At 49.9% G+C, this 15,024-nt stretch overlaps 1 protein-coding gene across 1 annotated transcript in view; it reads right to left on the reverse strand.

Annotated features, from left to right (window-relative positions):
• LOC128730785 (uncharacterized) overlaps positions 1-15,024 on the reverse strand; it is a gene marked incomplete at its 5' end in the record, with an annotated part of 59,456 nt that overhangs the window by 19,367 nt on the left and 25,065 nt on the right. The window contains one exon of the mRNA XM_053823864.1: positions 159-593. Coding sequence (XP_053679839.1) covers positions 159-593 — 435 coding nt within the window. The remainder of the gene's footprint in view (positions 1-158; positions 594-15,024) is intronic.

Below are 15,024 nucleotides of genomic sequence, written 5' to 3' on the forward strand. Positions count from 1 at the left end.
ACTTTGTCGTATGGTGTGTGAAGGGCACATGAAGGTTAGTCGTTTTTAGTGGAAATAGGTTCTCTGAACTGTCCAAGAGGCAAATCTAATGTGCCCAAAAAAAGGCGCACACATAACCTTCACGCAACCTGGCTTTTAATGCCGATTTCGGTACGTACCTTTTGATCACCAAATCGCATTTGTCGTCTCGCGTTCCGGCTCACGTTCATGCGGCAAAGGAAGATGCGCTGTTCACCATCCAGCATAGATGTACCGCTCGAGGATGATCCGGATGAACCTCCGGGTGTCACTCCGGAACTAGCCACCGATGAACCGGAAGGCGACAGTGCACTTCCGTGGCCGTGGTGCAGCAGATGGTGATGTTGCTGTGGATGTTGCTGCCCATGATGGTTGCTACCGAGCTGCCCATGATGGTGGCTGTGATGATGGTGATGATGACCGTGATGATGGTGGTGAGGATGGTGTGCGTGTTGATGATGATGGTGATGGTTCGTATGCTGGGACACTCCCCGGCTCAGCTCACTCTGGATGGCTCCGTGATCCTGCTTGTCGATAATGTCGTACACCGAGTCACCGTGTATGAGCAGATCCTCCTGTGCAAGTCAAGGGACAGACAAAAAAAACCGATAGATAAGTCATCGATTCACACACACACACAAACACAGGGGAGGAAAATTAAAAGTGCCTGCTGACGGGTATCGAGCACACTGAAGGACACCCCAATTACGGCCGGAACGGATCACAAACCGATTAAGCGAATGATCAACGCGATCAGAATGTTCCAACACGTTTCGGGGCAGGCTGGAGTGTTTTTCTCTTCTTGTTTTTTTCGAGCAAAATAAAATCGATCATTTTACGCGCCGGATGAGAACCTTCAAGGACAGGAATGCCCCACAAAGGCGGGCCAGGAATCGATGCCTATCCTTGCGCAACGATCGACCGCCCCTGTTGTCGAGCGCGCGAATGGAAGAAAGATAAATTGAAATCTGATAATTTACCCTCCTCACTCTCGTTCTCTCTCTCTCTCTCTCTCACTCGGTCATGGATGTTTTCCTTTTGCGGGATGATCCACAGAAACCGAGAAACCCACCCACCCAGAACCGATTCGCACCACTCGCCCGGGTTACGATAGCGCATCTGATAACCTTTCGCGTGTTGATATTCAATTTCATCGCCCCAAACGCGACCGCACCCTCTGGCCGATTTCGATTCGCTTTTGGGGGCGCGAACATCGTGACGGGCAGCGCGAAAGAAAGTGCGCGCGCGCGCGCGCGTTCCCTTGAGTGCTTGCAACGGGTCCGCACGGACAAAAAGGGCCACTTTCGGTTCATTTGCATCGCCGATGCAGTACGGAGGGCAGAACGATCGAACCTGCGTCGTTCTAGCCGCCGGCGGTGGCCGTAATTCGCGCGACCAGGACCCGTGCCGGGTTAGGGCAAAAACCGTGCCAGAACGGTCGGGGCAGGGTGTGGACACAAATTTATGTGCGAATAATAATCATCATAAATATCATTTTAAATAAGTGCCGACCGGAGCCCCCTGGTCCTGGCACGCCAGAGAACGAAGGAGGGGTGTCGTAGGGGGCGAGATACGGGGTGGTGAAGGTGGAGGGGAGCTGCCTGCAGCAGTACTCGATCGTATCATCATCGTCTTAATCTGCATCGCAATCGAAGGGAAGAAAATCAATTAAATATGATCCAACGCTCGGACACACGCAACACAAGCGAATCGGCTTGGAAATTGGTGGAAAGCAGAAATCTTACAAAATTGCTCCATTAGGAGACAACTGCGCTTTTGTGGGCCTTTTTTCGAACATACATGAAGACGAATTATGAATGTAATGGCTTTTGATGTTAAAAAGGACCCTTTTATAAATAGACAATAAAATGAAATGAGTTCATTTTTATTAAAACCACATTTAGCCTGGACCTGGAGCGTGCTTTTAACAGCTCTCTCTCTCATATTTAAATCACAACGACTATTGCTTGAAAGCCAGCTTAGCTAATTCCTCACTCAGTCCGTGTTTTATCCACGCCCTCGTTCGCCTACAAAGCGCGCGCGCGCCTTCGTCCCCAGCTGAACGGGGGAAATGGTTTTCACTCCGGTAATTGCTTCATTTAGCCGGGCATGTGTGATCGCGGTGTCGTGATAAGAATATGGCCGTTCGATCCGTCCGCTCAGGCACCGGCTCTGACTCGTTGGCTGTCGTCAACGCAATAATTGGCGACCGCCCATTCGTGGGGATGGGTCGCACCCAACATGAAACCCTTCGCGCAAGCAAGGATGGAAGGATTGTGCAACAGCAATTACTCTGTTTCGTTGCCGTATAATTAACCGCGTGGCTACGATTTCTACTCGCGCCGCTCGAATGATAAGAAGCGGCATTGCAAACGGATTTGCAAGGATGTATTACGTTTTTATGCATACGCGAACCTTGCGTATCATTGTTCAGCTAGCGGGATAAAACTCTTACAACATAGAAATCAACCAATTCTTTTGTAGACCAAAAGAATTGTTCAAACATTTCTGCTCGTAAATTCCGTTAACGGAAAAGGAGAAGAAAATTATCTCGTGCACCGTCGGCGGGTACGCAGCATACGCAATCTGACTGCGGCTAAAAATCAAAAGTGAACGTACGCAAACCGATGCCGGCAAGCTTTGACCCGACCCAACCGAGCCATTGCGTGTCCCCCCAGTGTGTGTGTGTGTGTGTGTGTGTGTCTAGTTTATGTTTTCACTTTCAGTTTCCGCCCTCGATTGACCCAAATGTGCGAACGATAAATTTAATCCACCGGCATCAGCGCTCCGCTCCGGTTCCTACGAAAAGCCCAAACCGACTTGTGGGGTGTGGTCGCGGGGCCACCTAAACCTAATTGAAATTAATGCCTGTTTACCAGCGGTTCTCCACCCTCAAGGCAGAGGGGGTTGGTGTGTTTTGGAACGGTTTGATTGAATTACGAGCAGAAGCCACCAAACCCCCCAGATCCAGATGTTGGCGTTCGCGCGACCGCTGATAAATGGCTCAAGATTTATCAAATCAACCTCAGCCCACGATCGGTGCGTCCGGTGGAAAAAGCCACACATGTTCGAGACCCGCAGGCTGGCTCATGAGTCATGGCGTCGTCCCGTGGCGTGTTTCGCACATTTTACTACCATTATTTTTAACTCCATTTTGACAATTTGTCCCGGCGAGTCGTAGGTGAGCCCACGAATTAGTGTCCGTTGATTTGGAACACCCGGGTGAGGCTCGTAAAACAGCCGAATGTGGCCGAGAGGCGAGAGGCCATAAATGATTGATTGATTTTTAATGGTCGGTGCTGCTAGGATTTGTAATCAATCACGATTGATATCAATCCAGCCGCCAAAACCACCAGCTGGCTGCTCTCGCGTGTAATTTGATAATTTCTTTAATTACCATCCATCGAACGAGATGTTTTATTGTTTCAAAATTTGGTAGCTCTGAGTTGGGAGCTCCCAGTGGAAAGAAATGGTTTAAATGTGCAAAAAAAAAAACACGTACCGAAAGCTACATGCGCTCAAGATAGCAATGAGATGGAAGTCCTTGCGGGACACAACCAACATCACTGGGTTGCGAAAGCGGCTTCCAAAATGCACCCGCTTGCTCTTTCGCATAAATTATTCACGCAACTCGCCTGTAAAGGGAGCCGTTTGTCAACGGTGTTGCTCCGGAACTGCTCGGAAGTCGGCGGCGCACCTGTGCATTTCGAAAGGTTATGCTCGCAGTGTAGCCTTGTGCTCGGTGACTAATATGATATCATAATTACATTAATTTATCGATAGCCATTTACTCGCACCCACAATCTGCCGCACATGGGCTAACCGGTGTTCGAGTTGGGGTAATGTAACGCGAGAAGTGGCACGGTATTTACATGGGCCTGTTTTTAGGAATGGCAGTCTGTGGTACACGGTTTGGCACGAGTAATGTGAATGTGGCCATAGTTTCGATTAAGCGCATAACAAAAAGCTCCCGATTAATGGAGTAGCAACCGCAGGGTGCACTTGTTGCCGGTGCATGGTGCACCGTTGTACAGGTGCATGTCGGTGCAATGTTCAGACCAAAAGTGATGTGAGGGAACGAAGCAGAAACGGAAAGCATATTGAGCGTGAGCGTATGTAGCCCTGGATTAGTTGTAAATGATTGTGTACTATCCAAAACCGTTTTGAAAGCTTTAGTTGATTAATTTTTCAACGAAAATAAATTGTAACTGAAATTGAAGTATAACATATGGTAAGTTTCTTTAAATACCTGTATAACTAACGCTTAAATAATACACCAATTTCGACTTATTCTCAGTGTATGTCCACTTCAATACAAGCACTAATATCCTTTGCCATTTACTTAGCGCTTGAAGATATGTTTTTCTATTTTACATCCATAAAAGATTCTTCAATCGGTGCGTAATTCAATCCCAGTGGTGTGCTCGTTTCGCCAACGGTTGGATACTGCAACCTGCATCGGCCGGCTTTGATGCTCAGCTCGAATGCACCTCATGCACCGCGCCACTCTGTGGTACTAGCACACACACACACAGACACACACGCTGTACAAGTGCAACCGATCCCGTCTCGTAATCCCTCATACCCGCGCGGGAGCACACGGACATCAGGCGGCGGTACCGGTGCACTTAAAACATGGTTTGCAGAAAAAGAAAGAAAAATAACCCACGGCACTGAATGTAAATGAAATCACAAATCCGAATGGAAGCGATCATTTTCCGTGAATTTATTACGCCAATCCACCGCCGACAGAGCAAACGAGAACGGATGGGACTGGTGAAACTGGCCAGTGCAACGGACAGCTGGCGTTGCCCCACGAAATGACAGCGGGGTGGCTCGGGTTGGCACGTTTATCTAAATGTAATTATTACTATTAGACAGCGAATGCGATTAGCCGCAAAAGCGGGTGTTGTTCGGTGCCTCTTTTGTGTGTGTGCTTTTGTTTTCGAAATCCACCATCGACGGTTAATGGCGAACGTCTTGCAAATGAAAGCTTACTCAAACCGAAGCACCACCCCAAGCGTCAACTGTCATCGAGCTGTCAGTTGGAGTCCATGGTTGGCTCCATCCCTGGATTGCCTCCGTGCGCATGTTCGAAGTCAAATCCATTAGAACACGGCGCGCGTTTGTTGCGGATGCTGACGAGCGGCACCCACTTCGGGGGTTTGGTTTTGTTTTTTTTTTGCCGACTCATCGCCAAACGACGTCGTTAACGGACACGGCGTTTATCGCGGGCCCCACGTCGCGGATCGCGGGAACACGCGGGACCACCGTTTGATCGATTGCGATCGCCGGACTGGCGGCGAACTGTTGAAACCGAAACGCACGCGGGATCAATATGGCCTTTTGTTTCATTGCTAGCGTTTTGTTTCTGCTACGGGGTCCTACTTCATCGAACCGCTGGTCAGCTTTTGGACCGCGGTCAACGCGGCGTTATCTAATGAACCGATCAGTCCTGACATTGGCTGCATTCTTCGGAGTGGCAAGAATTTAATGCCATTTATTTGGGTCACTTTGGGAACGCTGGAGTCGTACGGCGTGTTGTTTTCTTCCTTTGCTTCCACCCTCGCGATCACGCGGTGGGTCACTGAATGTGAAACGATTCGAAAGCCCACCAGCCAGGACCACTAGGGACAGGAATGTGGTTTAGACCTTCGCGCAATCGCGCGCCCTGGGATCTGGCGAACAATTAAACGTCAACTTTGAACTCGAACCACGAAACCCTAGCGCGTGCATAAGCTGAAACTAGAATGGTTGGATAAGTTGAGTGTAAAGAAAAAACACTACTCTCGCTACGCTAAAAGATACGCTGTGTCGTTGTAGCGCTTCGAATCGTGTTACGGTAGGGGCTAATGAAAAAGCAAAAGCTTGTAAAAGCTTTATGCAGTTGGTGTTGTAAGTTGCTGTATGCTCTCACATTTACAGCTCATTTTCATGCCACTTACTTCGATACTTTGCAAATGCCAAACGAGCAGATGCTAACGACGAGAGTCAGTTCACGGAAGATGCTTCCAATTATGTCAACAGTTCGGACAATAAATACAAGAAAAGAAATAATCAATATTCCGACACATGCCCCCTACATTATTGCATCAATGGTAACATGCTCACCACGGATCGGTGATTTTTGTTTGTGTTGATATCGTCGAAAAGAACACATGCAGCAACAACAAACAAAAAAGCACTCCAAGATTACCGCTCGGCTCGAGGCAACCCAGCAGCATCATATTTAAGCGCACAGCCATAAAATAATAGATTTATGGCTTTATTAAAAAGCGCTTCTTCTGGTGCTCGCGGCCGACCACGGTTCTCTCGAGGGTTTACCATAAAAATGAACCAACTGCTACGCCGTCCTGCGCGTGATCGCACCGATCACCGATCGCACTATAGTGAAACGGTTCTCGCGGGATGCTTTCCCACTTTCCGATGCACCGGCGGTGGCTGAGATACTAATAAATTAATAAAAATCTCCCCGGAAGGCAGTTCGCCAAAGAGGCGGCGTCTCCATACGGCGGCCAAGCGACCGCGATAAGACCGCTTTCGGTTCACGCCGGCTACTAACTCACGGCGCGCAGGGTTTATTTTAAGTCCACGCCGCGCCGTTTCGACTGAGAAGTAAAAATTATTAATTGCACATTATTTTAGTGCCTTCCAACGGCGGATCGTCGAGAGTTATGGGTTATAGGAGTTTATTTGCACTCTCGTATCATCTCTCTCTCTCTCTCTATTTGCTGCTCATAGGAGCTTGTTTTCCCATGCATGCGCCCCCAGGTCCCTTGGGTTGATGCCTTCATTAAGTCGGGGGAATTCGCGGGAGTCGTAACCGCCGGAAAATTAGCCCCACGAAATGTCATTCCCGTGCTTACCGATATCCTTGCCGAGTCCGGATGATGATGGGTTTCCGCATTTATTGCCTTCTTCATTGCTCTTCCGCCCCACGAGTGCGGACTCCCGACCAAGAGAGTCTGTCGGAGGCCAACGGTCACGGCTCGATGGTCAATTTAAACCCCCTCTCGATAGGGGGCAAACTCGCCAAGGGTGAAACGAAGGGTTGGCCAGCCGGCCTGTCAGAACGAGACCGTCCCAGCGGATCGCGGGCATCACGTCGCATCAAAACAAACATCTTTGCCGGTAATTATAGAGAAAACATGTTCATTTCGCCCTTTTCGCTGCGTTTGCAAAAAAATGGGAGGCGTCCCGGGGAGTTTGGTACGCAACCGAATGCCAAACGGCTGGTCGGTCGCAACAGAAAGAGAGAGGAGAAGAAAATACGAGCATTCCCAGATCGCAACCCGGTGGGGTGGGAAACTCCTTGTTCGCTGAATCCACCGTGAGAAGCTACGCGCCCGACAAAATCGTTCGAAGGGACGTGAAAATATGCTTCAAATAGTCCATCCATTGATCGGTGATGTGCAATATGGATCCCGAAACGCCATCGAAATCGATCACGTCCGTCGGGGTAGCGATAAGGAGATGATAAGGAACCGTAATCGGTGTGTGAACTACGCCTGCATACATGCATTAACATTCGGAAGGACTCCTTGTCCTTTGTTCAACCAAACTGCGCTAAAAAAACTTGCCAAACCCAAGTGCATGCGCTCAGAAATGCGAAACAGAACAACTCGCATGTCAGTGTAGATCGCCATCAACGCGCGCAAAGCACACCAGGAAATGAGTCCTTATCCTGCCCGACCTCAGGAGGGGAGTTTTACCGCGCGCGATGAGTTGCCGAGACCACCCCAAAAGGGGCCGAAACGGGACTGATCTAATGTGATGGATTTTCTGTAATTTGCTCCGACATGCGCACATTGGCCTTCCTCCCACGGGACGGTCAGGCCCCAGGGCTCGTTGAAGCCCGGTACAGATCGCTCTGATCGTTATGATCAAGATCAACCCCAAGCTCCAGCAAGATCCCGACTGGCAGCTGTACGCGCGCGTGTGGTTGTGCACCGGTGCGAGTTTATTACATTTTAGCAAGCACACCAACCGATCAGGCGTATGGGAGGAGTCGACTCGAAGGGTTGGCCAGACCGAGGCTGACTAGTGCACTGGCATGCAAGCGAGGAAGGCGAGGACTCCATCAGTCAGCCGCTTGTTTGCACTTCCCTTATCGGATGGACAGGCGGGCGTTTCGGTTCGGAAGGGCACGGCATCTCGAACGCTACCAGCGAATCCAGCGTGAGTGGTTGTTTTTTTCTTTGCTTGTTTTGCTTCTCTCCTGCATGTTACCGCAAATTATGACTTTTTCCTTTGGTCGCAAAGAGCGAAAATACACGCACGAAACCAGGTTAGAGCGTATTCTAATCGCGATTTTTTGGCGTGCGTTGTAGAGCGGTACCACGAACGGTGACACATGAGCCACTGGCGCTGTTTATACGCATTTCAAGCTTCAAACTCGCGTAATGTGACAACATCTTGCGCGAAATAAACCCTGCGCGTTATTTCCCTAATGGCCAATAAAAGCGTCCACGAACGAGCACAGGGGGTTTTTTTCGGGTGTATGCGTGCGTGTGTGTGAAATGGGACAATCTTGCGCCTGCCATCGCATGTCGGTCAAGGTTCACCGTGGGCTTTCACACCCACCCAGCGTGGGTTGCGATAAAATTTGATCGCTCCGTTTTGCACGCGAGTGGAGACTTGGGTGGCGGTATAAGTGACGAACCTCGTAAAAATGACACCCATGCACGGTGAAAGGGAAACGGTATGTTACCACCTTGAACCGGGGCTTCCAGGGTGCGTTTTTAATCATCGTACGCCGACATTATCGGGTGGCCCAATTCCACGCCTTCCATACCCTGCGTCCGGGATGGGGTTCGGTTTTCCAATTTTCTTCACCGACCTGACGCAACCACGCGGACCTGCTAAGTGCGAGATTAATTGCGGCGATCTGCTCGCGAAAGAGCAATGAAACCATTCACGGGATTCGCTATCGCGAAACGCTAAATGACGTTTGCTTTGGGTTGCGGATTAGCAGACGCGATTAGCTGGCAGCACCACGTGCGGCTTGTGGAGAAGTAATGCGCCTTTCAACCGCCTGCAGAAGGTGAGACCATTATGGGTACTCGGCGGTAAATTATGCTCGTCTAGATTGTGGAAAAGTGTTGATCGATGCCCGGCCCGGAGTACGGTAATGTGTGTAATTAAACCGTTGCTCGTTGTGAGAGCCTGATGGATCGAATGAATTTTCCAACGAACCCGCTCGAGTAAATAAGGATATTGTACGTGTTTTCAGTAGCGCCTCGATTGGATTCATGTTTCAACCAGAACCGTTCCCGTTTTGAATGAGCCCTTCCAGTCTTCCAGAGGTCGAAATAAGCGCGATCGATTAACATGCCCGCCGGCAGGCGGAATGCAATTCATTCATTTCTGCCCAGCTGGAAACAACCGACGCCTTGCTTGCGATCCTTCGAGCGTCTGTTTTGACGCCGTTTTCACCACCGCCGGAGAAATTGTGACTCCGCCATCGCTGGCTGTCGAACCGTTCGTGGCCAAAAACATCGACCTGGCACGATCGTAAAAATCGATCGAACATGACACCACGCGGGACTACATGTCGTCCTGTCGTCCTTCCCTGCCACGGGAACCAGCTGACCCTCATCCCCTAACGGAACGCAACGTTTTCGGGCTTACCCCGGAACGGTATTCCGATTTATTACGGTGACGTTCATACATTTCCCAGCTGGGCCACATTTGTCACCGAGCTACGACGGCCAGTTGCTCGGCGCGTTGCGAATTCTGTGCTGTGCTTCTAATGCGGTGACTCGAGGAGATGCGGCATCCCGGAAGGAGTGCGGCCCCCGGAGCACTTGTTGTTGTTTTTTTTTTTTCATCCATGGTTTTGACAGATTCATGACGGTTGCGCTCCAAATGAACATGTCGTTCGGGGCAGGCTCAGTCGGAACCGCGAACCTTAAATGCAGCCAGCGAGATTGATCGATGAAACGGACGATGCACTCGATCGCGAAAGGCTTCATTTTATGTGGGAGTACGATGCGTGGCATGGCGAACGAAAGAGATGGAACAAGGGATTGAGACCAACGTTGTTTGGTTGGGTCGTTTGCGTACAAATGATACGTAATGGATGGCGCTTGGATCGATGCGTGACAGCACCGGGAACTGCAGTTGTCGTAGAGATTGAAACGTTCCACTAGCCAAAGAGTATCTGCAAAGAGTATGTGCTATCAAGATCAGCGAGTATGTGATCGATTGGAGTGCATGAGCAAGTTAAGCAGATCTATTCGAATCGATCCATTTGAAATACGGTATCGGACGCGGTTAGATAAGATTCGATCATATTTCAGTTGCGTATATTTCGTGTCGATTTAAAGAATAATATTATAATTAACTACTCGGCAATATGTGTACAGCTTCTTTTAAGCTTTAAATAGGTAATTTCGGTATTGTTTTTCAAAAGTAATGAATTGATAACTATAATGGGTATTTCAATTGTGAGTAGTTTAGTCGGTTTTTAAAGCATCATAAAGCAGTATTTTAAATTTATAGAAATAAAACTCCGTCAAATGGCTTAGCAAAGAGATCTAACAATTTTATAGTAACTTTAATTCTTATTGCTTGTTAATCATGCTGAAACGATGGACAAAGTTCGTGCTGCACACTCGCCTTAGAGGTGATAATTAAATTGTAGCTACAAATGCTTCATGCGAATGCGCGTCTTTTCGCACCAACCCGTCGAATTGAAAAATGCTGCCACTGACCAGCACAATCAATCGATGGGGCACCAGTCAAAGGGCACGCCATTTTTTACCACCCCGTCGACCTCGCGTTAAAAACAATGTAATGCAACGTGCGAAACATGTAGCGTTCAAATTCAAACGCAGGTCCAGTACCACGATCGTCGATTCTTGCGCGCGATCACTTTGCGTCAGCACGTGGTCGAGCTTTTGCGTGTGTGAAATGAGCGAGCGAAACGTAAAGGTAACGAACGAAATAAAAAAAAACGGAAATCAGCACACAAACGGCGTGACAAATGACGCATCGCGGGGCACGCGCAAGCCCAGCCTTTACAGGGATGCTGCGTGTGCTCGGATCATGTGTGTGTGTGTGCATTTGTTGGTGCGCACTTGCGCCACATGAGTCCGATCGCTGGCGCGCGCGCGCGCGCACAAGCCTTCCCTTACACGCGTCACCTGGCGCGTTTATTTGCGCACCAGCTTCGAACGTGGCAGCCAAAACCGTAGCGGTTCAATTCGACGCAGAGTTCCACGGAGATTGGCGGGGGTTTTATTATTCTGTTTATTATATGCAGACCCGATTAGCGGTGATTATGATTGTGAGCAATCATTTATTGGCTTCCTACGCCATCGCGCCCGGTTGCAACCAGCGTTCTGAGGATTAGCCGCTCGCCCTAGGACATCGGCCCACGCGAACGTTCTCTCAGCTCGAGCTTCCATTTGCCGCCTGGTATCGTGAAATAATCGAGCGTAATTTAATATAACACTTCCCGCGTGTACCGTGAACTGGTTCCGGTTTCTGAAGCGAGTTGGCAGCGCTGAAACTGTCGCTTGTTCAGCAGCTCCCGGAGGTGCTTCCGTAGGGCCGTTGGGGCAGCCTGGTGGGCATAAATATTTATTTATTCACTCTTCCTTTTGCGGCTAGATACGCTTATGGCTATGCAGCTCGTTCCCACCCGTGTGGCAACGTTTTACTTGTCGTGTTGGAACGCGGGAATTGTCGGGAACACTGTTTCAGGCGGGATTTAATTAGATACGAACGGTAGGCTTAGGCATGATGAGAGGATATAGGCGATTTTTACTCGTTTCGAGCTCGATCGATTAACTTGTGCATTATGTTGGATTTCATTTACTGCAAATATGCCTATTTGATGGCAAGCACTTTGCGACAGCCATTTAGTTGCATTTAAATTGTACACACATGATTTTGTGTATGAAACAAGCTCATGAAGTATCCTTAGCACAAGGTGCATATTTCTTATTGGTTTACAAGCTACTAGCGATAAAAATGATACAATTTCAATAGTATTATTGCCTTGAAAAAGAAGCTGACTATTGCTGCATCCATTCTAATTCAAACAATTCTCTTAAACAGTCCACGTTGCTTATCAGCGTCATGCGATTCGATGTAGATTTTTGAAGATTAGATAGCTTCTCCGATACAACGCAGCTCAAAATCAGCAAATATCCGATCACGTTGCTCTACAATTCCCACTACAACATTACAATATGGCAATAGGGTCGTTCCTATTTCACGTCGTCTACTCGTCACGACGCCAGGATTCGGCTTGGCCTTGCGGCTTGCGCTAGGCATCGACTCTAATAACCTCGTGCCGGTCATTTCTCAATCTTTATATCCTTGTCACTCGATGCAAGCGCTGCCACCCGGCGTGCACATTAGCGAAGCAAAATAGCATATGAAAACGACGAAATGCGCCCGCCATCGGTCGCCACCGCCGGTGTAAGCCGATGGCACTAAGCAGATTTACTGCCGGAACACCAATTAATTATCTCGCTACTTACCGCACACTGGGATAGCCCCGGGTGGTGTGTGCCTTTTTTTAATGGTCCAACTGGCCCACAAGCTAGGATTGGACGTATATTTTGTGTTCCTTTGCTACTCCCGAACGAGCACCGTAGGTCGGCTTAACGCCGGGCCATTTGCCAAAATGATTGCAATAAATTCGCCCTCCTAGCTCGCTCGGTGACATAATTCAGCGGTGAAAAACCGAGACGAATTAAGCGAGCCTGGGCATTATTTATTTGTTGCACCGCGCTTGATCGGCTTTAGCTTGCCGGCGTGGATGCGGCGATTAGAAAGGGGTTTTTTGGTGTGGGCATTAATGGCATGAATAATCGAGGGTTAGTTTTTTTGGAGAGCCCACCACGCAATGAACAGTGCACCGTTTGAGGTTGAGCGAAATTCTGCAATCTTGCACGCAATAACTTAAATAACTGCACTAAGGATGAAATCGTCCTTTCGACGATCGATCCATAAGCTCAGCCTTTTTCCCCAACGCTTGCTGCTACAAACGCTTGACGACGACCATTCTCACTATCAACCCTTTTCAAACGACCCTCTCAAACAACCCTTCGCAAGGGTCGAACATCGGTGGCATTGGAATTCAGCTGACCCACTGGGAGGCCGACAGTCCATGCGCGAAATGTCACCAAGCATCGATGCCCTAAATGCGACGTAGCGCGGAACCAGGACCGGAGTGTCCCGCTGCCGGGACTGCCACTCTAGGGACACTTTCGATTTTGTTTTTTTGCATTAGAAAAAAAAAACGAACCTAAACCCCCGAAGAGACCGTGGCATGCCCGTGCCAAGTTTGTCAGGCTCGCGCTCGTAACCTTAACCTCAATCGGCCCAGCGATGGGGACGGAGATTTCGAACCGAGGGATCGGCCCGTGTGCACGTACACCATGCTGGGGCCTTTGCTGACCTAAACCTAACGATTCGCACCCTGCCACTGGCACATTCCTAGCCCCACAACTCCCCGCTTTTTCCTCGCGTTCGCAATCGATTCCCCATTCGGGTTCGGTGAATAATTTATATTTATTCAAAACCGGCCAAATCCGCGATCGACGCGCAGATCCTCCAGCGGTGCTGGGTGGCTGTGGTTGAGGTAGGTTGAAGCTGACCTCCTCTCATGGGGCTCACCCTTCTCCCGGAGCTCACCCCTAGCGATCGTAAAGGCAGATGTTATCAGCCGCGAATCGGGCAAGCGCGCGAACACAATCCGCAGCCTGCCTGCAATGTGCGGCCCTGCAAGTGTGCTTGCTGATTGGATTGGCACCATCGGGTGGTAAAGGCGAGGCAAGCGTACCTCGCGCTAGCGGGTGGGGAAAAAAAGGGCCTGCGAGTCACGGATGCGGGCCGTCGTCACGGTTTTCGCGGTTCGCGCGTCTAATGAGCGTCCGCGATCGATCGCGCGGCTGGTGTGTTGGCGCTGATAAGCATAACCGCAGTGATGGCGACGATGCGGCGACTGTGCAGCGTTAGAACATAAATTAACGTGTCTATTAATTGCTCGTTAGCGGTGGCCCCCTGGGTTGGGGTGGCACCATAAGTATCGGCAGCGTGCACCAGGAGGGTCTCCACGTTCGATTGTCAATCGCGTGGATGCGCACTGCGATGGGAATGGGGACGAAATTTTAGCGATCCTTCGTAGCCGCGTGTGGAAAACCAACCAATCAGCTTTGTAGCTGCTTTTCAGCCATCCCCAGCTCGGAGATTAAAGTGTTTTACTTTGGCATTATTTCAGCAACCCCTCGCATTCTGGGCTCGCTGACAGCCGGCCTATTTGCGTTGTCCTTCCGGCGCGCCTCGAGTGAGCACTCGACACGGATAATGAATCACCCGAGCGACGATCACTCGGCGTTCCCGCACGAGTGGCATGGCGTTAAACTAGCGATTCGTCCACCCAAAGAGTGGCCCTTTCTGCAGCACTTGCGGTGATCCTCCACAGACCACAGGCTGCACGTACGGCGACACAACACACGGCGACACACACTCTTGACGCTAATATCTCCCCGCGGGTATCGCTGGTGCACGTATTTTGCATTTGCCAGCTCGCTCCACGCTTTCCAGCTTCCGAGGGCGCGTTATGGCGCAGCCCTTCCCAGGCGAGTCCTCTGACCATACTTTGCATACAATATGCTTTAAAATCTGCCAGCCCTATCCGCGCTAAACGCGCACGCCGATTGTCTCGTGGACGTGCCGTCTCGCTTATCATACACCCGGCAGCTGCAACACCGGTATTGAACCGAGGTACGCCCGGGTTGGCCAGTCCCCGGTATGGTCCCGGTGGAAGGAACAATAATTTTAGACCCAGCTCAACCGAGAGCTTGGACATTATCACACTTAATGCACACACGTTGCGTTCGGCTGCCGTCTCGTTCCGCACTCCCAGAGACATTCGCTTTTTTTGTTGTTGACCTTTCACACAGTTGGATCGCAAAAATGCTTTACGACAGTACCGAGGACCGCGTTTCTACGGAGACCCCAAAACGGGGTTCTCCACCACCATCG

This window comes from Anopheles nili, chromosome 2, assembly GCF_943737925.1.
Source record: "Anopheles nili chromosome 2, idAnoNiliSN_F5_01, whole genome shotgun sequence".
Taxonomy (NCBI): Eukaryota; Metazoa; Arthropoda; class Insecta; order Diptera; family Culicidae; genus Anopheles; species Anopheles nili.